Consider the following 24,702-nt stretch of genomic DNA (forward strand, 5'->3'; position numbering starts at 1 on the left):
TTGACTGCTCTGTGTCACCAGTGAAATGGGTGTGTGCTGAGGAGCAGGTACATTCAAACAGAAATTTCCTCCCCAGGTATGCACTTCTAGTGTTGAGTGGTTTCTAGGAAGTACTTAAAATATTTATTCACCAGGGCTTCTTAGGAAAATGGTTGATTCCAGGGCTGGGGCTGAGAAGGTACATGGTGAGCCTACAGCATCTTACTATGCCAGAAAATAAGGAAGTACTTAAAGAGTGATGGGAACATGTCAAAAGGACATAAGGACTAGCCTGAAGGAGCTTCCACTGGCTAAATCTGAAAAGAATTTGAACATCAAAAGAAATATGATAGGAAGGAATTACAACCCATTAAATTCAAAAAGAATCCATATTAGTATAAGTAGATAAATGGAGGAGATGGGAAAGCTCTTCCTTACAGTCGAATAACAACTAATAACCCAGAGGGAATGATGGATCTAGAAATTCATCAATGGATGCTAACACTAGAGAGTGAACGTTTAATGAGAAACAGGATATCTACATAGTCTCCAAGTATCTCTTCACCAGATACTTATTCATTACAGAGAGAATAATAATAACCTTATGGTGGAGAAACCTCCTGCACATCCCCTTAACCAAGTGATTTGAGTTAGCAGCCCCAGCAATGGAACAAACATCATGTGCTTCTAGATCCGATGCCCTGGGGAGGACACACACCACTTGTATGATAGTCTTCCCAAAAATGCATCACCTGAATCTAGTCCTGAGGATTCATCAGACAAATCCAAATTGAGGGACATTCTGTGAAATACATGGCTGTATGCTTGAAGATCATGAAAAACAAAGAGAGATTACAGAAGATTAAAGGAGGCTAAAGAGACACCACAGCAGCATGTAATGTGTGATCCTGGACCTGGACAATTTTTTTTTTTTAAATAAAGGACATTAGTAGGGCAGCTGGTGAGGTCTGAGTAAGATCTGTAAATTAGATATTAGAATTGTGTTAGTTTCCTAATTTTGATAATTATACTTTAATTATATAAGAGAATGTATTTCTTTTCAGATAATACACTCTGAAGTATTTAGTGGTGAAGGGACATTATGTTTGCAATTTTAGTCTCAAATGGTTCAGAAAAATAATTTTATACAGACGTGTGTATTTTATGTATCTCTGTGTATATAGATATACACACACGCACACACAAACACACACACACAGAAGATGTTACTATTAGGGAATTTGAGTTCAGAGGAATTTTATATGTACTATTTTCACTACTTTTCTGTAAGTCTGAAATTATTTTTTAAAAATTTAAACCTTTTTCTCATTCAACACTTTGAAAAAAAAAAACAATGAACTGCGATAATGTGTAAGAAAGGAAAGGAAAATCACAGGTGTGGCCTTCAGGGAGCTCAGCATACAGGTAGAGCTGAGGCAGACCCTGAATGCTTATACTACAGGTGGGATGAGAGCAGAGAAAGTCTCCGCAAGACCCGAGGCTGAGAGACATTCACACCAGGTGCTGCGTGATTAGGCCTCGGAGAAGGGGCAGAGAGCAGCACACACGAGGGACATGTGCTTCCTCAGGCTGCATTTGTGGGTTCTGTGGCCACTCATCCGAACGCACCAAAAAGGTAGCACACCTAGTTCAAAGCTGTATCTCCCCCACCTCTGGGTTGAATTCGAATCAGGGATATGACCTAGGGGAAATCATTCAGTTTCCTTGGGTTCACGTTCCCCACCTGTCTGGTGAAACTGAAACACAAGCCTTGCCTCACACACTCCCTGTGATGGATAACGCGTCACAACGAAGAAGCCTCCCTGGTATAAAGCGTACCTGAGTGAGTGGACATTCACTGGTGCCGATGCCCAGATGACAGCGCAGGGTACTCACAGCTGCTTCCCGGGGTTGAGAGAGCCGAGGTCCAGCTCCCGGTCGAACTCGGTGCGGATGTCCTCCAGGGCCCCGTCGTCCCCGAAGGCCCCCCACTCGGTGTTGATGCACATCCTCCCCTCGTCACCCTCCACCAGCTCGATGTTGCTCATGTCCTCCATGTAGCACGCGTTGGTGCCCGTGCCTGGATGAGGGATCAGAGAGAAAACGCAGAGACGCGAGGGCTCCCAGCTGGGCAAAGACAGAGGGAACTCTCAACTGTGAGTCCTCTGAATGCACCACAAAGTGCTTTTGATCCACTCCCGGGGCTGGTTCTTGCTGAGGGAAGCAGCTTTGGCAAGCCCAGGAGTTCGTGAGGAATAAAGCTGACGTGTCAAGTCTACACTTGTCAGGGTGTTAATGGTTTGCTGTTATCAATGGAGTCAATTGTGAAGAACTTCCTGATGAATATGTATGAAAGCTGACAGAGCACATTTACAAATTGGAGGATGAGTTAACCAAACCTTGCAAATAAAAAAATAAAAAAGATTGAACTTGGTGTACCCCCCAAAAAATAATAAATAAATAAATTTTTAAAAAAAATCACCGACCCACAGTAATATTTTTAATCCTTTCCCTATGCTACTTAGCCTCTTCTTTATTTGATACTAAAAATATTCCTTACACATAGCCTGCCACAAATTGTTCCCAGCATAAGCTACATCCTTATCTTTGACAGTGATTAGCTATCACATAAGAAAGCAACACAAACTCAAACACAAACTCACTCGGAGGAAGTGCCTCAAACACTTGAGTCATGGAGAGTGGCTGCAGATAGGCACAATCTGTTGGGGACCTATTGGGATGATGGAAATGTTCTAATTGGATTGTGGTGATGGTTACAAAATTGTATAAATTCACTAAAAATCACTGAATTGTAACACCTAAATGAGAGGATTTTTCTGTCTCAATAAAGCTGTTTTTGGTTTTTGTTGTTGTTGTTTTGTTTTGTTTTACATGGCTTATGGGATCTTAGTTCGCCGACTAGGGATCGAACCCAGGCCCTCAGCAGAGGAAGCTCAGAGTCCTAACCACTGGACCACCAGGGAATTCCCCAATAAAGCTGTTTAAAAAAATTTTTTTTAAGTATCTTCCCTTAGCTGATACTCTGGTCTCAGGATTTTAAAGCCAACATGAGAAATAAGAGATGTAGAGAATCTGAGTGTCATACAATATTTGGAAAGCTTTTCTCAGAAAAGCACGGTGTTTAGGCATGGCACCCAACCGGCAGGCCACCAGACACAGGGGCTAAGCCAGACACAGGGGGCAGTCGCAGACGCCACGACAGGTGAGCGCCAGGGCCAGGCTGAGCTGTGGGCCTCCAGAAACGAGACGGCAGATCAAGCCCTCCGGCTGTGAAGATCCTGCCCTTTGGGAAAGTCAGGCTGAGGAGGGCGAGTTGGAAATTAAGAAAAAGCAATTTGGAAACCTTCCCCCATAGTAGTAAAGGAATGGGGAAGCTCAAGGGATATTTGAGAACAGCCTACGAATCTGGTCCATTTGGCCTACTGTCCCCCACACAGCCTTCTCATGGACCCCTCCGGGAGAGCCCCTCCCAGCTCAGGCGTTGAGACGACCCACCAGACTCCCCCGCTGCGCTGCGGCCCCCCCAGGCCAGGCCCACATGGGGTGGTGGCTTCTTGGCTGGACTCCTTGCTCCATTCTTGCCCCCAGGAGTTGATCCTCCATCCAGCAGCCAAATGAGCTTTTTAAAAATGCACACCCCACTTACCCACCCGCCACCCAAAGTGCTCCCATGCCCTGTCTCCCCTGGGGTAAAAGCCAAAGCGTTTCCAGTGACTGTGCTCCGTGTCCTAGGAGACCTGCCCAGTCCCGTCCACTCTCACATGAAAGGCCTTCTACTCTCAGCCTCACTCACTTTGACTCAGCCACCATTCAGCCTTTTAGGGTTCCTCGAGCACCCCAGACTCATTCCCATCTCAGAGGCCACAGGGACTCTCTTCCTCTCTAGCTCCACTCTGCTCCCTCATCCTCATCACTGAGGTCCCTGCTCAAATATCACCCCTGAGCAAGGCCCAGCCTGACCACCACACCACACTCACTCTCAGTCACAGCACCCTGCTTTGTATTCCTTATCATACTAACCGCCACTGGAGATTATATTGTTTGTTCAGGCCTTTTCAGTCTCTCACCTACCTCCGCACTGAAAGCTTCATGAGTACAGGAACCTTTGGGACTCTCACCACTGAGAATCCGACGCGGAGCACAAGGTCTGGCACACAACAGGCATTCAGTAAATACTTGTTGAATGAATGCATGTATTAATTTTCCATCTCCCTAGGTTGCTTCTTCTAGTAGAAAGTGCCAATAACCTTCCCATAGAATTTACTGAGTTCCCCAAAACTAAGCCTCAAACCAGCCCCTTTCACCCTCCTCCAAAAAGCAAGACAAATTGAGTTACCAATGATGACACCAACTTCACAGTAGGGATCATCATAGGCGCACGTCATCATGGTCCCCACGGTGTCATTGACCAAAGCCAGGATGTCCACATCTAAGTCCTGCTGGAACACAAGTCCCAGAGGGCATCAGTGGTTGGGAGGGAGGTGTTATCCCTTTATCCTTCCCCACAGAGGAAGCAAAAGCAGTGAAGGTGCCTGGTTGAGACAATCACCAGATCCTGCCTTCTGGGCCTGCCTGTAAGAAATAGGGCCTTTGTCAAGGTTCGGGGTCCAGGCTAGAGAAAGAGCAGCTGGGAGCTGAAGAGTGGAACCCATGCTCCTTATTTATGGTGAAGGCCTCTGAGCAACAAAAATATGAGGGACAGACCAGGACTCCAGTCCATGTCTGATGGACCCTGAGGAAAGCATGTTTATCCTAGGAGCAATGGCGTTTCCAGAAGAAAACACAAAAGTCCTCACCCACGGGGACACTTTAAGCAGCCTCAGCCAAGTCCTCTCCGTGGGCACCACCACAGGCCTACCGTTCTACCAAGTCAACTTGGGTTATTACACCATGGTTCCACAAGGTTTGGGGGAGCATTTTAAAGTAAAATGAAAACAATGAGAGAAAAAGGATACAAGAGAATATGATAGCAACTTTAAAGAGAAAAAAGACTGGAAGGGTATACATCAAAATAGTCTTCATGCTGTCAGGGTAACATGTCATTTGGGTTTATTTGTGTACGTCTCAGCTCAGCAAGGCGCATGTCTTGCTTTTATAGTTCTTTATATTATTGTAAAATGTATTCAACAAATAGAGATATTCAATGAGTAGAGAGTAGCAAGTGGGATAGAGAGCCAGACAGGAGAGAAAGTGACCTTTGAAGCCTCAGCGAGGAGAGGTGGGGGTTGGAGCGTCACACACAGCGTCAGGTCTAACTAAGCCCCTCCCAAGGGGGCTGTGGCAGCTGCGGAGGCCCCAGGGAAGCGCTGGTTACCCTTGAGCAGTGATCGGAAGACTCGCCACACACCAAGGCTCCCAGGTGGGATGACCCGCATTGGCCGCATCTGTGCTACAGTGAGACCCCTGAGGTCAAATCCTTCTCTGATTCTCCTTTGAGGGCACGAACAGTAGGAGACAACCCTCCCCGCCCGGACCCCCGACCCCCACCCCCGCAAGAGAAAGGGGCGAGAACTGGGAGAGCGCCCCACGCTGAGGCGGAATCCTTACCTTGTGTTTTTTCATAGCATTTGTCAGAGAGCTCACTATGTCTGTGCCCTGAACTCCCCGCGCCTTAAACTTCTTCGTCCATGAAAGCAGGACACCCTGGGGGAAGATTTCAGATCCAGACAAAATAAGGAAGGCATTCAATTCTGAAAATAAGCTGCAGAAATTTCATGCTTAACGTGTGTCCCCTGTGGCCTTCTCTTCTTTAAGCTGAATCACACCAATTCTTTCAATGTTTCTTCAGAGGCTTTTTCGAATAATTTCAACATGTTTATTACTCTCATCTGAGCAGTTTAAAACATTATACATAGGGGCAGAAAGAACAATGGATGCAGAGTCAGAACACTTGGATTCAAAAGACATCCTCCAAGTCATTTACCCTCTTTGAGCCTCAGTCTACTCATCTGTAAAATGGAAATATCACTTCCCTGCCTCTATCACAGGATTGCTCTGATGGAAGTATGTGGTAGATACATGATGTGTGCAGAATGCCTGGTTTGCCAAGGTCCCTAAAGCAGAACTGACATGTTAACTTGTAAGACTCCCTCAGGGACTTAATTTCAACTTAGAAAAATGGTTCTCAATTTGCATTATCAATTTTCTGCTTACAATTGGTATTTCTCAAGAGTTTCCTGTCTAACACAGAATAATCACAGAATTTTTCTGACTAGAAGACAACTGGGAGATTAAGAGACTTGCCCAAGTTCACACAGTCAAGAGGAGCTGAGCCCAAACATACTAACTCCCTGACCACCCCCACCACCCTTATCCCCACCCCCTCAGTTTATGGATAAAGCAGCCAAGATTTGGAGAGGAAGAGCTGCAACAAAGGTCTCTGACGCCCACCCCGCAGCAACCAGGTTTTTTCCCTGCAACACAGCGCTGCCTAGTGGTAGCTCTCGCTAACTTCTCCCCTCAGGGGCTATGATAATATCCCTGCCCCACTGGTCAGAGGAGTGAGGGATTATAGGGTGGTGTCCCCCCCAAAAAGGTGCTAGGGACAATGTGGGACCTGTTGGAGGGAGTATATATAGGGGAGTGGGGAATAAATGCATGTGATATATTGTTAAGTGAAAAAAAAAGCTGTATGTACAACAACATATTTTTTAATTATACATGCAATATAACACCAGTATTTAATATAGATATGACTGGAAGGAAAACCCAACAATTCTAGTAGGGGGTACCTCTAAAGGTTGGAATTAGAGAAATTTCTATTTTCTTCTTTACAGTTTTCAATTCCTACCATCTTTTCTCTCTTCTTTTTCTTACCTTGAAGAAGTATTACCATTTCATCATCACAAACACACACACACAGAAATTTCTCTTTGGCTAAGACTTCTCTGTTACCACAGAACAAAATGTTTATGACTTTGGTTTAGGCAAAGATTTCTTAGATACAATACCAAAAGAATGATCAAGAACATATTGATAGACTGAATTTTATTGAAATTAAAAACTTTCACACTACAAAAAAACACTGTTAAGGAACAAAAAGACAAGACACAGGCCGGAAGACATATTTGCAGAGTGTGTATCTGATAGAGTATTTGTACCCAGAATATATAAAGAGCTCTCAAAACTCAATAATAACCTGACTCAAAAACAAGCAAAGGACTTGAATAGACATTACTCTGAAGAAGATACACATATGGACAATAAACACATGAAAAGATACTCAACATCACTAATCATTAGGGAAACGAAAATCAAAACCACAATGAAATACCACCTCACCACTCATTAGAATGGCTACTACCAAAAACAATGGAAAATAACAATTGCTGGCAAGGATGTGGAGAGATTAGCACCCTCATACACGGAAATGTAAAATGGTGCAGCCTTTGTTGAAAAACGTGGTAGTTCCTCAAAATGTTAAACATAGAATTACCATGTGGCTCAGCATATAAAACAGAGGTTATAGGGTTGGAGAGTTATTGCTTAAAGGGTATAGAGTTTCTGTGTACAGTAGATGATGAAAATATTTCAGAAATAATGGTCACGGTTGCACAACATTGCAAATATACATAATGATACTAAATAGTACACTTAAAAGTGGCTAAAAGGGTTAATTTTATGTTCCATATATTTTGCGACAATAAAAAAGCTCAACAACAAAACAAAACAAAACAAAAAAACCCCACGACTTCTCCATTCCCTCATTTAAACAAACAAAACAGCAAAAAGCAAAATCCTCCTTTAATTCCAATGCCCTGATCTGCTTTAATCATTTCTTAATTTTACAAAAGAATTGTGCTTGGCCACACGTCCTCATGGAGTTTTCCCCTTCCCACCTCCTTCTGCACTTACAGGACTTATCAGATTCCACCTTCACCAAAGCCCTTATTTTCATGTCAAAAATCTACATCTGCAGCAGAATCATGGTTAAACAGCTATGCTCACTTTCTGTTATTGTTATTAATGCATTTTCTTGTAGCTGAAGCTTTTCTACTTTAGACTTCACTGAAAGGCAGCTTGGGAGGACATTTTTATAAAATGCAAGTAATTCAACTAGACTTTGAATAGAAAAAGTTTCTACCTTCCTCGATATAATGAAGGCTTGCCAAGTTTAAATATCATCTGAATACCCTCATTGGGATACAACATAAAATGGGTCAAAATGCTTTCAGGCACCTGCTGGCATTTTAAACAACATTCTAGATCTGTATCTTTTGGGAAAGTCAGTGTGGTCAGGGAGTTTGTGAGCTTGGGCTGAGTCATTCTTGGCTGTGTGGCTTTGGGTAAGTCTCTTAACCTCTCTGAACTGCAGTTTTCTCAAATACAAAATGGAAATAATTATATCTGCCTCATATGATTGCTTTGGGATTTAAATGAGGTTATACACATAAAGAGTTCAACACAGTGCAAGACAGTGTCAATATCTGAGATACAGTCTGTCATCGTCATCATCATCATAACATTCCTTCCTCTTGAGGTCTCTGTTCCTAAGCTCAAAGAAGAGGTGTTTAACTATTTGGTGAATTGAGGCCTGATTCCCGACCCCTCCCACTTCCCTGCTGACTTGGGGGAAATTCTGCTCTTTCAGCCTGCAAAGACAAGCAAAGCTCCACCTGGCCTCTTCTAACATTCCCTGAAACCTTCTTCACGCTATTTTTTTTTTTCCAATTCTTTCTTTAGAAAATAATTAAAAAGTAAACCTCAGCCCATCTCCCATATAGGTAGATGACGGCACATTCAGTGGAATCCAGTAAATGACTGATTGCACCTTTCAACTGTCAGATAGTTATCAAACAGCTATTGAATATAAGACATTGTGCTAGAGACGCTGGAGATGCAGAGGAAGGACAATATAAAATACTGTCTGCCCTCCAGAAACATCTGTTGCATTGGGGGACAGGGTAGAAAAGCATGAAGAGACAAGCCGTATAGGGACAGTCGTCAAAACCTTGCAGCTACCATTGATCCACCAGGCACAGTGCTCAGCATGTTACAGACGTCTCGTCTGAGCGTCACCTCCGCCCAGTAACTAGATATTATCCCTGTTTTACGGATAAGAAAACCAAGGACCCGAGAAGTTAAGTAACTTGCCCAGGGACACAACTTGTTCTGAGCCATGATTCAAAGCCAGGTCTGTGGAATGTGAAAACCCACCCCCTTTCCAGTATCCCATCATCAGTAAGCGGCTCAAGCCAACAATATCAAACATATCCCAAGTCAAAGTGGTCCATGAATTGACTATAAGCTTGGTGTTGTGACCAGTCTGTGCAGCAGGAGCTCACAGACCACCACCCCAGGCAGGAGTAGCCTGGGGAGACCTGACTTATGACAATAATCCCCTGGCCCCAGAAAGCTCATTGTCCTTTTATGTGGCCCCTTATTTACTTTCACAGATTCACATAAGATCAGCTTTGCCTTCTCCCTGTTTACAAATTGAAAATCTGAGGCACACAGAGATGGATTACCCAAAACCACAGCTGGCTAGTGGCAGAGCTGAGACTGTACATCCCAAGTGCCGGGTCTGCTCAGTAACACTGTCACTCCAATGACCTCACCTCAGTCCTCCTCCTAAGGGCTCACTATAAAGGTAGTCTTCCCCTTCTTATTCTAGTTAGCTATATCAGTGCTTCCAAGCATGGTTGCCAGACCAGCAGCATCTGTGTCACCCAGTAACCTATTAGAAATACAAATCTAAGACCCCACTGATTAAGAAACTCCTACGTGGGGCCCAGCAATCTGTGTTTAACAAGCCCTCCAGGGATTCCGATGCAACCAAGGTCTGAGAACCACTGAACTTGGTGAAAACCATTTCGTTCTGTGTACCATGCTCTTGGTAAGTATAAAATCAAGGCAGCCATGGGACTTCCTAGGTGGCGCAGTGGGTAAGAATCCACCTGCCAATGCAGGGGACACAGGTTCAAGCCCTGCCCCAGGAAGATACCACATGCTGTGGAGCACCGTGCGCCACAACTATTGAACCTGCGCTCTAGAGCCCGTGCACTACAGCTATTGAGCCCATGTGCCGCAACTACTGAAGCCCACTCACCTAGAGCCCGTGCTCTGCAACAAGAGAGCCCACCACAATGAGAAGCCCGAGTAGCCCCCACTCGCCGCAACTAGAGAAAGCCCGTGTGCAGCAATGAAGACCCAACACAGCCAATAAAATAAATAAATAAATAAATAAATAAATTTATTTATTAAAAAAAAAAAATCAAGGTGGCCATGTTAACATATTCCCTGCCTCACATTTTCACCTCACTGTTTAAAAAAGAAGAGAAAAACAAACAAGAAAACTCCTGCTGATCTCTCCTCTTCCCAGCCTGATCCCTGCACATGCCACGTTCTCCAGCCCCAAACCCAAATCCTACACAGCTTCTTCCCTCCCTTGCACCACCCTTACCTCTTCCAATTTAGTCTGTTTGCAGGGAAAAGAAAAGGTTAGGCCAAGAGGTAATTTCTTCTGCATCAACTCTTTGGTTTTCATGAAATCTACCAGACAGTCAGCTACGTATTCAAACAACTGCAGAGACGAGAAAGCACAGGACACGGGGCTAAGTAAGGCACGGTCACCCAGAAACTTGATCTCAAGGCCTTCCCCCACCTTCGCAGACCCCCTGCCCTGGTACCTCTGTGCCATTCCCTCGGATAACTTCATTGGGTGTTGGGTAGAACAGACTCTCCATCTGGACATTTCGTTTCCCCTCTTCAGAGACTTGCACCTTTAAGACTCGAAACTTAGATCCTCCAAGATCCAAGGAAAGAAACTCCCCATTTTCTATTAAAAAACAAGGCCAAAAAAGTGATCATTTATTGATGGTCAGCTATATACAAGCTCTGCATTAGAAGCTGGAACTGTAATAAATGTCATGAAGTCTCACAACCAGCCCACAAGCCAAGTATCATGATGCCCACGTGCCAAAACTCCAGAAGTGTGGCCATCGATTTGTGCCCTCCCAGTAAGGGGCAAAGCTGGCATGTGACCCAAGTCTGCCTGCCTCTGCAGCTTCAGTCTTGCCCACTGGGCCATCCTGTATGGAACAAACGTGTTCATCTGGAGAGGGCAAATGTGAACTCACTTCACGCAGGTGGCATTGCAAATGGGCCTTGACTGTAGAGCTTATTCTAGCACAACCGGGTGGAGAAGAGAGCTGATACTCTGGAAAATGTGCAAAAGGCAGAAACGCCGGGGGAGTGCAGGGTAGAGAAACCAGCCCCCTACAAGCCTCAGTCTCATGGGCAGAGAGAAAACACTCCAGAAGGGAAGGGAGACAAGAATCAAATGCTGGTCCTTAAGGAGCCAAGGATGCTCAACGCTTGGGGCCAGAGCCCCTCCAAAAGGAGAAAATGTAACACGGCCCAGCCCAGTATAAGACAGGTCCCATTAACGAAACGATGGATGACACATGTGTTGGGGTGAGGCAGCCTACGCTGATGACTTCAACTCAGATACCAGCCAGAATTCCTGCCTAGGATCCTGCCAGTATCTTCAGCACCAGCCACAGATACGGGATGAGAACTCGTGTGTGCAAACCCTTGAACCAACACATCTTTGTATAGAATTATCTGTGTTGGAAAAGTGGCTGCATGTACCAGGCATGCCTCATGACATACACACAAGGCACATGTCAGTGAAACTCCGTGCCCACAAATCTGGTCACCCAAGTGGGGTTTTTTTTGGTACCATGTGACCCCAGACATAGCTCCATGCAGACCAGCTGGCCATTCAGATTCACTCCTTGTGAAATGTGAAATAAAACATAGAGGGAAGTTGCTAGTAGGTGGTAAAAGCTGACATGGAAGCATTCCAAATACCAGAGGTCAGCCAAGGTGGCCACAGGTATATAGGCTGAAACCGTAGAGGAAAACTCTTAAGTTCCAGTTTCCTTGAAGCCTTAGTGCACCACGGTTCCTGCCCTCAGATTCCCACAAGATCCTGTGTGTCTCCCTTTTGGGTTTATGCATCCTTGTACTACAAGCCTCCTTTCCTGACCTGGCTTGACTGCATTTCTCTGTTCCTAGCAATCAAGGAACTAGTAGTAGGCCCTCCCAATGGCGTGGAGCATCGCTCTTCAGACTTCAGTGTGCATGTATATCTTGCAAGAACTTTGTTAACATGCAGACTATGATTCAGTGGAGATAGGGCCTGAGATTTTACATTTCTAAACAAGCTCCCAGGTGCTGCTGCTGCAGGTCTGTGGACCACAGTTAGAGAAGCAAGCTTTAGAGTCCTCATTTATAGACCTAGCAAGCTGGATATTTGGCTTTTGTGGAGAGATCTGGAAAGCGAGATTCTTATCTCCCTAGATCAGCCCTGAGAGGAACCTAATGGAGCCATTTATTCGGGGAGGGAATCCAAGGACTTAAGCCTGTGCAACTTTATTAGCGCTCATCATGTACCAAGCAAGAGATGCTGTTACAGGTGTTATCTTGTTGCATAGGAAGTAGGGTAGATCACACAATTCACGGACGTTGAACATTTACTGAGCACTGGCTCTGTGGCAAGTGACATGCCTGGGGCTAGGGATACAAAGAGGAAAGACTGTGGGCCCCCTGGGGAGCCCATCAGAAATACAGGCAAGCAAGTAAGCCATTTCCATAGAGTAGGGCAAGTGCTCTGACCATGGACAGCACAGGCAGCAGCATGTAAATCAGAGCAGGAGTCAGCGCCCCAGAGGAGGGGCTACAGAGCTGAGTGCTGAAGAAAGACTGCAAGTCAGGCAGCCAGGCAGAGGAGAGCAGGGAGAAGAGGCCAAGAGCAAAGGAATGAGATACCTGGGGTGGGAAAGCTCTGCGCTTTTGAGCAGGAGGGATGTGTGACAGAAATGAGACAGGTAGGCAGCCTCAGGTTAAATTAGGAAGGATTTGGAAAAGCCACCCCACCCCCCAGAAATTTGGGATTTATCCAGAAGGTGAGGGGGACCCACAGAAAGATTTTAAGAAAGATTTTAACCAAGACTTGATTGAGATTTGGGGAAAATGCCTCTGACACCAACCAGGCTAGATTCAAGGATTTTAATAAAAACCACATGGTGTGATCCCTCCTGCGACTCTGACACAGAGAAAGGACTCACTGAACCCTAGGGGAAGGAGGACCTGCCCGGAAGACGAGGGCGACAGCGGCAGGGGTGCCATCAGGATCTTTACATTGATTATAAAGATCATTACGACCTGCCATCACGGGGCTGTACTGCACATCATGGAGACCACAGTTAATCACACTGTGTTGCATATTGGAAAGCTGCTAAGAGAGAAGATCTTATAAGTTCTCATCACAAGAAAAAAAAATTGTAACTGTGTGCTGAAGGATGTTAACTAGACTTCCTGTTGTGATCTTTTTGTAATGTATACAAATATTGATCACTATGTTACACACCTGAAACTAACGTTATATCAATTAGATCTCAATTTAAAAAAATAAAAAGAATGCTAATTTTTAAAAAAAGAAATGATCTTTCTTGAAGGTGAGGTTTCCTTGAGAATCCACCTGCTGTGGGTGATCCTCCAGTGACCTTTCAGCGGCTCCAGGCGACTGTGGACCCCGGGGGGTTCCTTCTCCTAAGCCATTGCCTGGGCTTGTGCTGCTCCGGCTCCTTCTCACTCCCTAGTGCAGCATCTCCCATGAGGACTGAATGTGTAGATTCCTGGAGATTCACCATCTCCAGGAGGAGAGGCCTGAGCAGCCACATGGTTAGGAATCGCCCCAGGTGAGTCTTATGCTCAGTCAAGTGTGGGACCTCCGTCCTAGTGCAGACCCCTGAGCCTGTCAGCTGACAACACTGGGGCTCCTGGGCTCACCTGCAAGGCTCACCTTCCAGGAGGCCTAGGAGGCTACCTGGAGACAGAGGCAAGAAGAGAGGCAGCTGGGGTGGGGCCTAAAGAATCAGTGTCACCTTCAAATCACAAGATGGGCACTTCCTGTCCCCCTTCCCTGGTGACTGGCGGAGGAGAAGGCACAAACGATAACCGTGCTTTCAAGGCACTTGTAAGAACAGTCCACTGTAGCTCCTTGTCTGACAGGCTGTGAGCTAACTAAGGCTTAATCAGGTTACCCCCTCTCAGGAAGGTTCAGATGAAAGGAGGGGAAACTAGAGGGTAGGCAAACTCAGAAGGATTTCTCTGGAAATTGAATACATTTCTGAAATGGAGGCCCCAAGAGATTAGGAAATAATCATGAAATTGTACCACCAGCTCACAGGCGCTCCACAGGACTTGGGACATTTTGGAGAGTTTAAAGCATTCCTTCCACATGACCTCATCTGATCCTAATGACCCTACACGCTGGTGGCACAAACTGGCCATGTCCCTGTCACTAATAAGGACAGGAATACAGTGGTGCTGGGACTTCACAAGGTCACCTGGCTCCACAGGGACTCTGGGCCCAGGGACCTTACTGCAGCAGGATCACTGGTGAGATTCACTGTGTGATGAGAGGCTCCGAGGAGACAGTGAAGAAAGGAGGTGGTGTCTCCTGCCCTGAGGAGGAGGGAGTTTCTAAAACTTGGTCAGTTTCACTTCCAAACCTTCCCGAAGCAGCCAGGGTCGAGAAAGCACATCCATCCAGCAGCCTCAGATCATCACTGGCCACTTTCCCTTGCTTCTGCAGACATGTCTCTACAAGAGGAGCCAAAGCACCAAAAGCCAGGAGCACTTTGACCTGGTACTCCCTCCTCTACACACACCTCATGACTCAGGTGCTTCCTCAGAATGGCCGCAATGACTCATCAAGGACCACAGTCCCCGCAGCTTCCTCAAAGAGCAGTGTCAGAACTCAGCAGAGATTTCAAAGCAGGACTGTCTCTCTTCACAGCTTGTGCTCCTCCATGGTGGCACCCTGCCCACACTACACAACCCCGACCATCAAGGGGACGGGTCTTTCCCATCACAGGTACCACGGGCCTCTCAAATGGCAGAGCTGAGCTACTTTGGCCCTGGGATTGCCCCAGAGGGGCCCAAAGCCCCACAAACCCAAAGTTCCTTGTTCCTTCAAGAGCCCCAAAGCAGGTTGGCCAAAACGTTCGTTTGGGTTCTTCCATAAGATGGTACGGAGAAACCCGAGCGAACATTTTGGCCAGCCCAATATCTATATGAGATGCTGGATGTTCACTAAACTGAAAAGTCCAATCATGATGCTGCACACCTTAAACTTATACAGTGCTGTATTTCAGTTATAGCTCACTAAAACTAGAAGAAAAAATTTAAAAATAAAGGCAATTCACAAGGTGGAAAAAAAAAAAAGAGCCCCAAAGCCCCTGCTGGAGCTTGGTTGGAGAACTGGGGCCCTGACATTGGGGCAGCCCCTTGGTCCTCTCTGCACTCATCTGACCTGAGGATAAGAGTTACATCACGGGATTCTTACGGGGATTATATGAGACAGTGAGTCCCTAGCACCCCACGACCACAGGAGGGGCCTGGTAGATACCAGTTCCTTTCCCTCCTATGGCTTCACCCAGAGGCCGAGAGTGGAGGAGTTTGATGGATTCCCTCTAGAGATCTCTAGGCTGTGGTAAGCAAAATAATGATTCCCCAAGATGTTTATATTGTAATCCCTGGATACCATGGACATGTTAGGTTATGTGAGAAGGGGGAATTAAGGCTGCAGATAGAATCAAAGTTGCTCATCAGTTGACCTTGAGGTTGGGAGTTTATGCCAGATTATCTGAGTGGACCTAATGTAATCACAGGGTTTTTAAATGTGCGGAAGGGTCAGAGTCAGAGATTTGAAGATGCTACTGTGGGGCTTAAAGATGGAAAGGGGCATTAGCCGAGGAACGCTGGAAAAGGCAAGGAAACAGGTTCTTCCCTAGAGCCTCCAGAAGGAATGCAGCTCTGCCAACACCTTGATTATAGCCCAGGGAGACCCATTTCAAACTTCTGACCCCCGGAGCTGTAAGAGAATGAATTTGTGTTGTTTAAAGCGTCTACGTTTGTGCTAACTTATTACAGCAGCCATAGAAAACACGTTTTACAGATAGAAAAATTAAGGTTAACATTTTGCCAAAGGTCATTGAGAAATTACAGAGTTGACGCTAGAACCCAGGTTTCTTCAATTATCACTTAATATTGTTTCCACTACATCATACTATCTTCCAATACTCCCTATCTATAGCCTAGAATCTAAATACCTAGGAACGAAATGCCATTTACTATCCATTCTGCAAATATTTCAGGGCCTATGCAACGCTCAGAGACTGTGGTGAAGAAGACACAGACCTTGCCCTCTGGGAGTGCTGGTCCAGTGGCGAGGCTCTCACACACAGCAGGGTGATAGGAGCTCTGATAAGAACCTAACCCAGCATAGGGATGCTTCCCAGATGGAGGCAGTGACCTCTACACTGAGATGGAAAAGCCAAGTTGGTGTTCATAAGGGGAAGAGTGTTGGGGTGCTCCAGCAGGAGAGGGAACAGAATGTGTAGGGCCAAGGCAGGCAGGGAAAAAGCAAGGTGCATTTGAACTTTGGCTCAAAACTTTTGGTACTGAGCATGACTGAGCATAGAGAGTTGAGGGGCAGGGGGGCATATGGAGAGAGGGCTGGAGAGATAAGCCAGGGAACAGAAGCAAACTTCAGGTACCCATGAGCCAAGAGGAAACCGGGGGGATTGGCGTCCCTGGCAGCCCCCAGCCCCACTCACCTGAGCCGTCTGGAATGGCCCTGACAAAGGTGGGCAGCATCTTCACTGAGGCTGTGGGGTTGGTGTCCTTCCCCAGGCCCTTCTGCATCTCAGCCTGGAACCGAGCCATGACATCCAAAAGGGTCTCATCGGAGAGCCGCATGTGATACAGGAACCTATCCACCTGGAACAGAGAGCAGAGTGATCAGGGTTGGCTGATGGGGACACCTGCCCTCCATTCAAGGCTGTAAATCCCCATTCCAGGCATGAAGCTACATTGCTAACTCGGGACAGCTTCTTCCTGTGGATTCCCAAAGGTCCCTTGCCTGACCTCTCATCAAGCTGGAGAGTTAGAAGAACAGAATGAAATAGAAAGCTGGGGAGGCGGGGACTTATTCCTCTGAAGGACAAGCTCCGAGGGAAAAAAAAAAATGATTCCGCCATTTTTCTGATGGGACAATGGAGGGACAAAAACAAAGAGGGATTCAGTTTCTAATTCCCAGTTCAAGGCCCTCACCATTGTCCCATTCCCTCTGCACTGGACAAGACTAGCTACAGCTTGAACCTTAAATTCCTAGACATGGAAGCTTTCTTTTGTGCAGTGATAACAATATATATTCACACGTTTCCCCTTGTTTATGGGCTGCTAGGGAGCTCGGAGCTAAATTCAGTTTCCAAATGCAGTCTCTAAAGTCCAGTGCTTTAAATTTCCATCTTGTTTTTAACCATGGTTGTTTTAACTACGATCAAGTTGAATTAAAGCCAGCTCAAATTGCTATTAGAAATGAGTGGATGTCACTCGAGTAACCAGAAAATTGAGACAAAGAACTACTGCCCCAATGGATGGAAGATATAAAAATTGCTATTGCTGTGCACAGTCCATTTGAAGGTAGGAAGTCACATCATATTACCTAATGCTAATCACTTGGCGGTGGAGCCTGGAACCCCAGGACTTGCTGGGATGGAGTATGAGGAGGAGGGACAGTGGCACAGGCGCCCTGTATTGCCAAACTGCTTTATATACAGAACAGCCTCTCTATTCATCCAGGTCACAAGGAGGCTTCATCTTGGCACATTCCTGAAGGAATTGCTCTCCCACACTTTTATCTAAGGCTAAGAACATTTGTTGCAGTCTACAAAGTGCTTCCATGTATGTCACCTCATCTAATCGGCAAGACATCCATTTGAGGCAGCCAGGTAAGGCCAAAATTATTGCCCCTAACTGAGAGATGGAGACTCCAAGGCTCAGAGCCATTAAGCAGCATTAGGAGGAGAGCTGTAGGTAAGTGGCAGCCCTGGGACTACAATGCAGTCTCCACATTCCTCACTCCACGGCCTGGTTTTGCTTCACAGTTTTGTGCAGGACCCACAAGCCCAAAAGACAAATTATACCAAAGTCCAGGGTTTACATGACCTTTATCATAAGATAGGTACCCAGTCATCAGCCAGGCCTAGAGGGCAGGCATCCCAGTTCAGTCCAGGGCCAGTATGGAATCCTAAGCCAGTGAAGTGGTCCATGGCTCCAGGGGCTTGGGGGCCAGAGAGAGGCCAGAAAACCATCAGAGAGCAATTAACAAAAGAGGACAATTGGGCTTTCAGCATATTTGAGAAGATAGGATGGAACCAGGTCATGCTTCATTAAGGGCTTCCTGTTCACCCTGAGTCTGTTTATGACTAATTGGTTGGCACAGCAACACACAAGGGGAAGACCAACAGAAAGGACACGACCCAAATAATTGGGGCTTGGGGAAGGGAGAGATGTACTACACGGGAAGTAAACTTGCTCCTTTATCACCCCAAGGCCCTTCAGACAGTGCCCCTGAACATACTGCTCATTTTTGCTCAGCCCCAGAGAATAAAGAACTTCTCCAGGTATCCCCATAGCATCATCCTTTGTATGTCAGTAGTGGTTTTTAGGCCCTTTGGGGGTAGTTTGCCTGCTGAAGTTTAACAGTCATTCACGACTTTGGGTTACTACTCCTGCTGTTTCAATAAGTTGAAGTTATCACAGACAAATGTCAACTTAGCATCGATTTCTTGTTTATTCTTTGTATCCTCCACAGCACCTGGTACAGTAGTTAAAAGGGAAGAATGAAACATTCATTGGGACAAAAAGGCTGTATTTTAAATCCAAACAGGTGATTTGAGGCCTGTGTAACCAGGCACACATGTCGCAGGTGCCAAGGAAAGGTACTTGAGTTCAGAAAACCAAGCCCACTTTTGGAGTGACTCACAAGCCATGTTGATGTGGGATATCTTCTAAACAAAAGAGCCAACAAGCATCATTTAATATATGAAGAGCAAATTCAAAAATGCAGGCTCAGAGCTGCTGAATTACAGAATGTGGGAGCTGGAAGGGACGTAAGAGGTCACTTAGTCCAAAGGTCCCATATTATGAATCAAGGATCATAAAATGGTTCAACCCTTGGACCCAGTGATTTCACTTCTGGGAATCTATCCTTAGGAAACAATCCCAAATATGGAGAACGTTAAATACATACCAATGTTTATTATAGAAATATTTTAATTGTTAAAAAAATGTTTATGAAAGTGGCTGAATGTCCAACAAGAGAGGAAAAGGTTACATTATGGCATACCCAACTTGATTGAATATTAGGAAGATATTAAAATGATAATTATGGAGAAATGTATATAAGTGGTTATGATATAACAGCAAGTGAAGGACACAGATCCAGAATGGTATGCACAATATAACTGTAAAAACATCCTCTGTGAAAAAAGACAACAAGGGCTTCCACATGGTAAATATGACAGTGTTTGTGAGAATTGGGATTAAAGTAACATTTCCACTTTTCGTAATGTTGACTTACTAAACTAAAAAGTACACATGGAAAAACCTAACCAGTCCTTCTCTTATGAATGAACAATCTGCAGGTCAGTGACCAGACCCAGCCCAATGTTATCAATAGGTCAAATAATGTCAATACATCAAATTGGAAAAGATCTCCTTTCCTCTCCTCTCTTTTTCCTTCCTTTTTTTCTCTTCCTTCTTTCTTTCCTTCCTTCTTTCTTCCCCTGCCTTCCTTCCTGTTTTGTTTTGATTTTAATGTTGGTAAAAGGGATTAAAAAATTGTTCCAGGGTTTGAACAGTGACCCTCCTAGGCAAGTAGGGCCCAGGATCTTGACAACTCTAGAGGCAGGAAGCAGAGAAACTATGGAGGGGACCAGCTATCTGACTAGGACAGAGAAAGAGCCTGTGCCTTTTGACCAGGTGTGTTGTCACCACGAGGAGTGAATGAGTTGGTGTTCTCAGAACCTGTGACTCACCCCAGCAACTCATAAACCAGCCTCGCTTGCTGCCCCAAGCAAGGCTCAGTCACTCGAGGTGGCTGGAAAGTGCTCCTGACTATCCCTCCCTGCTCAGCTCACTCTTCTCTTTGTTGCCTTCCCCAGGGAGAGAGAGTAGTCAACTCCAGGACTTGACAAACACTGACCCTCCTCCCAGAAGGACCTGCCTCCTGGGCCTGCATCTGCGCTGGTGGACAAACATGGCCAGCCTGATTCTATGGTGTAACTAAAGGTTAACCACAGCAAAGGGGCCCAAAGAAACAAAACTAACTTGCTAGAACCAGAGGTATAAAAGTCCAAAGACTTCCCTTGGGGGCTGGAGAGACACCATGCAGGTTACATCTTCACTAAGAGGTCATAACAGAAAATGAATTCTTAAGCAGTGCTGTATAGGACTTTTCCACCTCCTTAAGAAGCTAGTACAGGGCTCCAAGAATCTAATCAACAAATGAAAATTAAGACAACTGATTGATTTATAATATTTTAAGATTTGCTATAACCTGCAACCCAATTCCCTAATGAACAGAATGTAGTGGGAGGTTACCCCATCCAGTGCAGGAGGGCTGCCAGGTGCCATGCTTTCTCTCTTTCTTTCTTTCAGTTTGAAAAGCCAGGAGATATCATGACACAATGGAAAGAATGCTGGAGGAGGAGTCAGAGGCTTGGGTTTAATCCTCACTCCACCTTAAGTACCTGGAAAATCTTGGCTAAATCTATCAGCTTGGAGGACTTCTGTTATCTAAAAATTGAGAGGCACTCACGCCCAGCGCCTGGCCACTGGCAGCTGGTGTGGCGAGAATGGCAGGCTGGGTTCATTCCAAGCTGCCAGGAGAGAATGCTCATGACCCCCAGTTGAGCTTTGGCAACTTTTAACCAGCCGACCCTGGAATCAATTCTGCAGACAGGTTTCTTGGGCAAAGTGGCATATCATTAACAGCACACCACTGGCAAACAGCACGTGCCAATAACACGTTTTGATTATTGTACGTGAAAACTCACACCCCTCTTGGTGTCCATATTTCTATCCTTTCAAGCGTGTTATGAATCATGTGAATTACTTTAAAAGTTCTCAAACTTTCTTTAAAAACGACTCTCCTTTGTAGTCTTTCCCCCCAAACATTCCTCACATCAAACACAATCATCTTCAAGCTTTCTAAAGACTTTCTCCTCATCCCCTTCTCGTCTGGTATCTGCCAGGAAGTCCCAGTGAAATTGAAGGCTCAGGGCAGTATGCAATGTGCAGCCCATGGGAGATTTACTTCCTCTTCCCCTTCTGTGAGCTATTTTACTGCCCTTGTGTGCCCTGTACCTTTTCTAATACGCTCTCTTAAATCTTTTCGCATGTAGGCACAGGATCAGTTAACTCTGTCAGGGAAGACTGAACCAGGTATCTCTTAGCTCTGTGAGTCCTTACCTTCTTGATCTGATCCTCCTTCAGCTTGGTGAAGTAAAATGCCATCAAGTGTACCGCAAACATTTTCCCCAAGTTTGGTTTCTCCCCAGGTGAGCAGAGATTTCGGTGCAGTGTTTACTCCCACGTCTCTGGAGCACTGCCCACTTCCAGTCCAGGCTGCAGGCCTCCAGGGAACTAGGTGCTACAGATTAAATACTTCCAGGCTGCTTAGTTCAATGATTAAACTTTGCCCTCTATTTCTGGTCCCTCCCTCCAGCATACACTTGATTGTCTAATAGGAGGCTTGGGGATGGTAGCTGAGGGGGTTGGTGGAGGGCAGGCAGGGGATGGGTTGCTTGACTCTTTGAGAACTGGGTGCCACAAAATCTTGTTGCTAAGCAACACTCTCAATTTAGTGCCCCACCAAGCGCACTCAGCCGAGGAAAATCTTCTGGGAAGTTTGGGCATTAAACAAAGCCAACTCTCAACCAGCTAAGCGGCTCTGCAAATGTCTAGCCTCAGACTTTTCTCTTTAGTCCTTTTCTTCTCAACCCAGGGAGCTAACTCCTGACTCCTTGCTCCTGTAGAGCACTATTTTTTTTTTAAAGATCTGTTTATCTCATGCCTCTTGTTTTTATTTATCTATCTTTGGCTGCACTGTGTGGCATGCAGGATCTTAGTTCCCCTACCAGGGATCAAACCCGTGTCCCCTGCCTTGGGAGCGAGAATCTTAACTACTGGACTGCCAGGGAAGTCCCTACAGCACTCTCTTAATTAAGACTAAGCATTGCTCTTGGCAGAGAGAGTTCAAGAATGTTGGGGCAAATTCCTTCATTTGTGACAGATTAGATCTCTTAGCTAACAGCCTGAGGTAATGGAAAAAAAGTCAATAAAGGTTTATCTATTCACAATGGTAAACCAGAAAACCTTGATTTCCCAGGTAATGAACCAAAAAAAATATATATATATATCCATGAGAAAGAATGAAGTCATCTGTACTCACTGGGCAGCTGCTGCTGGAGAGAAAAACTGAAGTCACGGATGGGAAATGTCTCAGGCTACTAGGATATTTGATTCACTCACTTATCTCACTCATCATACTTGAGGTGAGAAGGACCCAGAAAGGGGCCAATGTGTGGTACAACAGACCTTGCACTCTTCCCGCAGTAATTGGTCAGCTAATGAAATCAATAACAATGCTGTTAACAACACTAGCTAACATGGACAGAGCACGTACTATTTCCATTTTATAAATGAGAAAACTGAGGCCCAGAAAGGTTAATTTGCTCAAAATCACAAAGCTTAACCAATTCATAATATTGCCTTTCTTCCTTCTCCATGCGTTAGACACTCAATTAATACTAACAGCAGCATTCTGTCAGATTATTATCAAAAATTCCAACTACAGTTAACCCTTGAACAACACAGGTTGGAACCGCATGGGTCCTCTTATATGTGGATTTTTTTCAATAGTAAATACTACAGTACTACATGATCCAGGGTTGGTTGAATCTACCTGCAGATGTGGAATCGCAGATATGGGGGAACCACGTATACAGAGGGCCGGCTCTTAATTAGAGGTAAATTTTCGACTGTGTGTAAGGTCCGGCGCCCCAACCTCTGAGTTGTTCAAGGGTTAACAGTACTTGGGAAACTAAACAGAGTTATCACTTCAACAGGACCTTCCCAGTGGGGGGAAATGACAAACGAAGAAATTCATGACCATAACGTCCAAATACTGTCCAAATGCTTCCTAAAATTAGCAACTGCTCTGACGTTAATGAAGGTCAGCCGGGTACCCCCCGTGTTTCTCTGCTCCCACAAGCTCTACAATACAAAAGGGGGAAAAACGAGTTTTCCTGGTCACCTTAGCAGCCTCAGCTTGGTTTGCTTTGCAACTGCATAATCTCATTAATCAAGATAATTGCCAGGCAATTGCCTGGCGAGAACCTTCAACAGCTGCCTCTTCAGAAGCCACTGATTCTCCCATCAGTGCTCTTTACCCATCCATCAAGTGGATGAGCCACTGGACGTCTAGGCTAAGCCCAGGGTTCTTGATTAAAATTACTCGGATGCTCTTCTCAGATTGATATAAAACCATCTCCCAGATTGAGAAACACTATCCTTTTCAGTGTGTTCACCCCTCAGACTAGGTACTCTTTAAGCTCCTCTACTTTGTCGTTTCTACAAGCAAGCAAAGGTTAATCTTCAGTTGTTGACACTATCAATGTTGGTATTCTGAAACAGACGTGCTGTCTCTGAGTCTGCACTGGATGAGGACAACATCCTGGGCAGGTCACCTGCCCAAGGTGATAACAGTATTGTCTTAATTCCTTCATTTAAAAAGTAACCTCTGAGGTGCAGTATGCCACCAAGGTCATTGATCTATTCAACACAGGGATAAGGGGTTACAACGGCTTGTGGACAAAAGGACACAAAGCTATAACCAAAGATCTCTGCAATCTTGTGGTTGCTTTTATGCACCAGATAGGCAGCTTTTGGAATTTTAATTAGGCAAATGACACCAGAGGATTTTCATCTGTTACATCATTCCATTTTTTAATCTAAGCACATTAGCATCTACATTCCAGGTCTGAGTTAGCCGACTAAACCAAGCTTAATAATTACACAGATCACATGTATTTGGAGTCATCAAACTCAGCCCCCTCAATTTATAGAATAAAGACAAAATAATTAGATTATTTTACCATTTTTCATCTGATTATTTCAGTTCAACCACTGGAATTTTTCACCCTTATTAAAGTTCTAATAGCTATTCAAGGGTAAACAAGTCTTATAAGCACTTAGATTTTGCTTAAGAACACCATTTGAGGGTTGGCACTGCTAAGTGACATTTTAGTTAAAATGTATTACCTGTCTGGCCCAAACCTTCCATGTAAGAAGGAATTCTCTCATATTTATACACATTTCTGTTTCCATAGAGCTGGGCTTTAGGGGAAGGCCTAAAGACAATACCTGCTTTCCTTTAAGTACTGAGCACAGTAGGAGGATAAGAAGTCCAACAGAATTTACCTATTATTTAGTAAACACTTGCATAATGTTTACTAGGTGTTTTACAATATTAATTCCCAGAGCAACTATCATTCTCTCCATTTTACAGATAGAGAAACTGAGGCACAGATTCCAAGTGATACATAGGTGGAATAGATATTCAAATGCGGGCAGTGTGGCTGCACAGTCCATGATTACCCACTATGCTACACTGGCTCTCACTAACCTGGAAGCAAAGCACAGGGGAAATACAGGACCTAAGCTAGGGAAACTGGCCCAGTGGAAAGTCCACAGGCCCTGGATTCCCACTTTGGCTGTGCCCTGACTGAAGACAAAGGCTCCAAGTTTATATCTGTAAAGGGTTCATAGCTCCCTCAT

At 45.2% G+C, this 24,702-nt stretch overlaps 1 protein-coding gene across 2 annotated transcripts in view; it reads right to left on the reverse strand.

The window, feature by feature from the left end:
- The window catches only part of HKDC1 (hexokinase domain containing 1), a 40,067-nt gene extending 18,667 nt beyond the window's left edge, over positions 1-21,400 (reverse strand). Inside the window, exons 1-7 of one of the 2 annotated variants that reach the window (XM_057735682.1) lie at positions 21,334-21,400; positions 16,632-16,794; positions 10,629-10,777; positions 10,403-10,522; positions 5,548-5,643; positions 4,337-4,436; positions 1,876-2,059 (exon numbers count right to left, since the gene is read on the reverse strand). In XM_057735682.1, coding sequence (XP_057591665.1) covers positions 1,876-2,059; positions 4,337-4,436; positions 5,548-5,643; positions 10,403-10,522; positions 10,629-10,777; positions 16,632-16,794; positions 21,334-21,396 — 875 coding nt within the window. In that variant the 5' untranslated portion in view covers positions 21,397-21,400. The remainder of the gene's footprint in view (positions 1-1,875; positions 2,060-4,336; positions 4,437-5,547; positions 5,644-10,402; positions 10,523-10,628; positions 10,778-16,631; positions 16,795-21,333) is intronic. The other variant, XM_057735683.1, reaches the window with a different exon arrangement.
- Positions 21,401-24,702: the final 3,302 nt, after the last annotated feature.

This window comes from Hippopotamus amphibius, chromosome 5, assembly GCF_030028045.1.
Source record: "Hippopotamus amphibius kiboko isolate mHipAmp2 chromosome 5, mHipAmp2.hap2, whole genome shotgun sequence".
NCBI classification, from domain to species: domain Eukaryota; kingdom Metazoa; phylum Chordata; class Mammalia; order Artiodactyla; family Hippopotamidae; genus Hippopotamus; species Hippopotamus amphibius.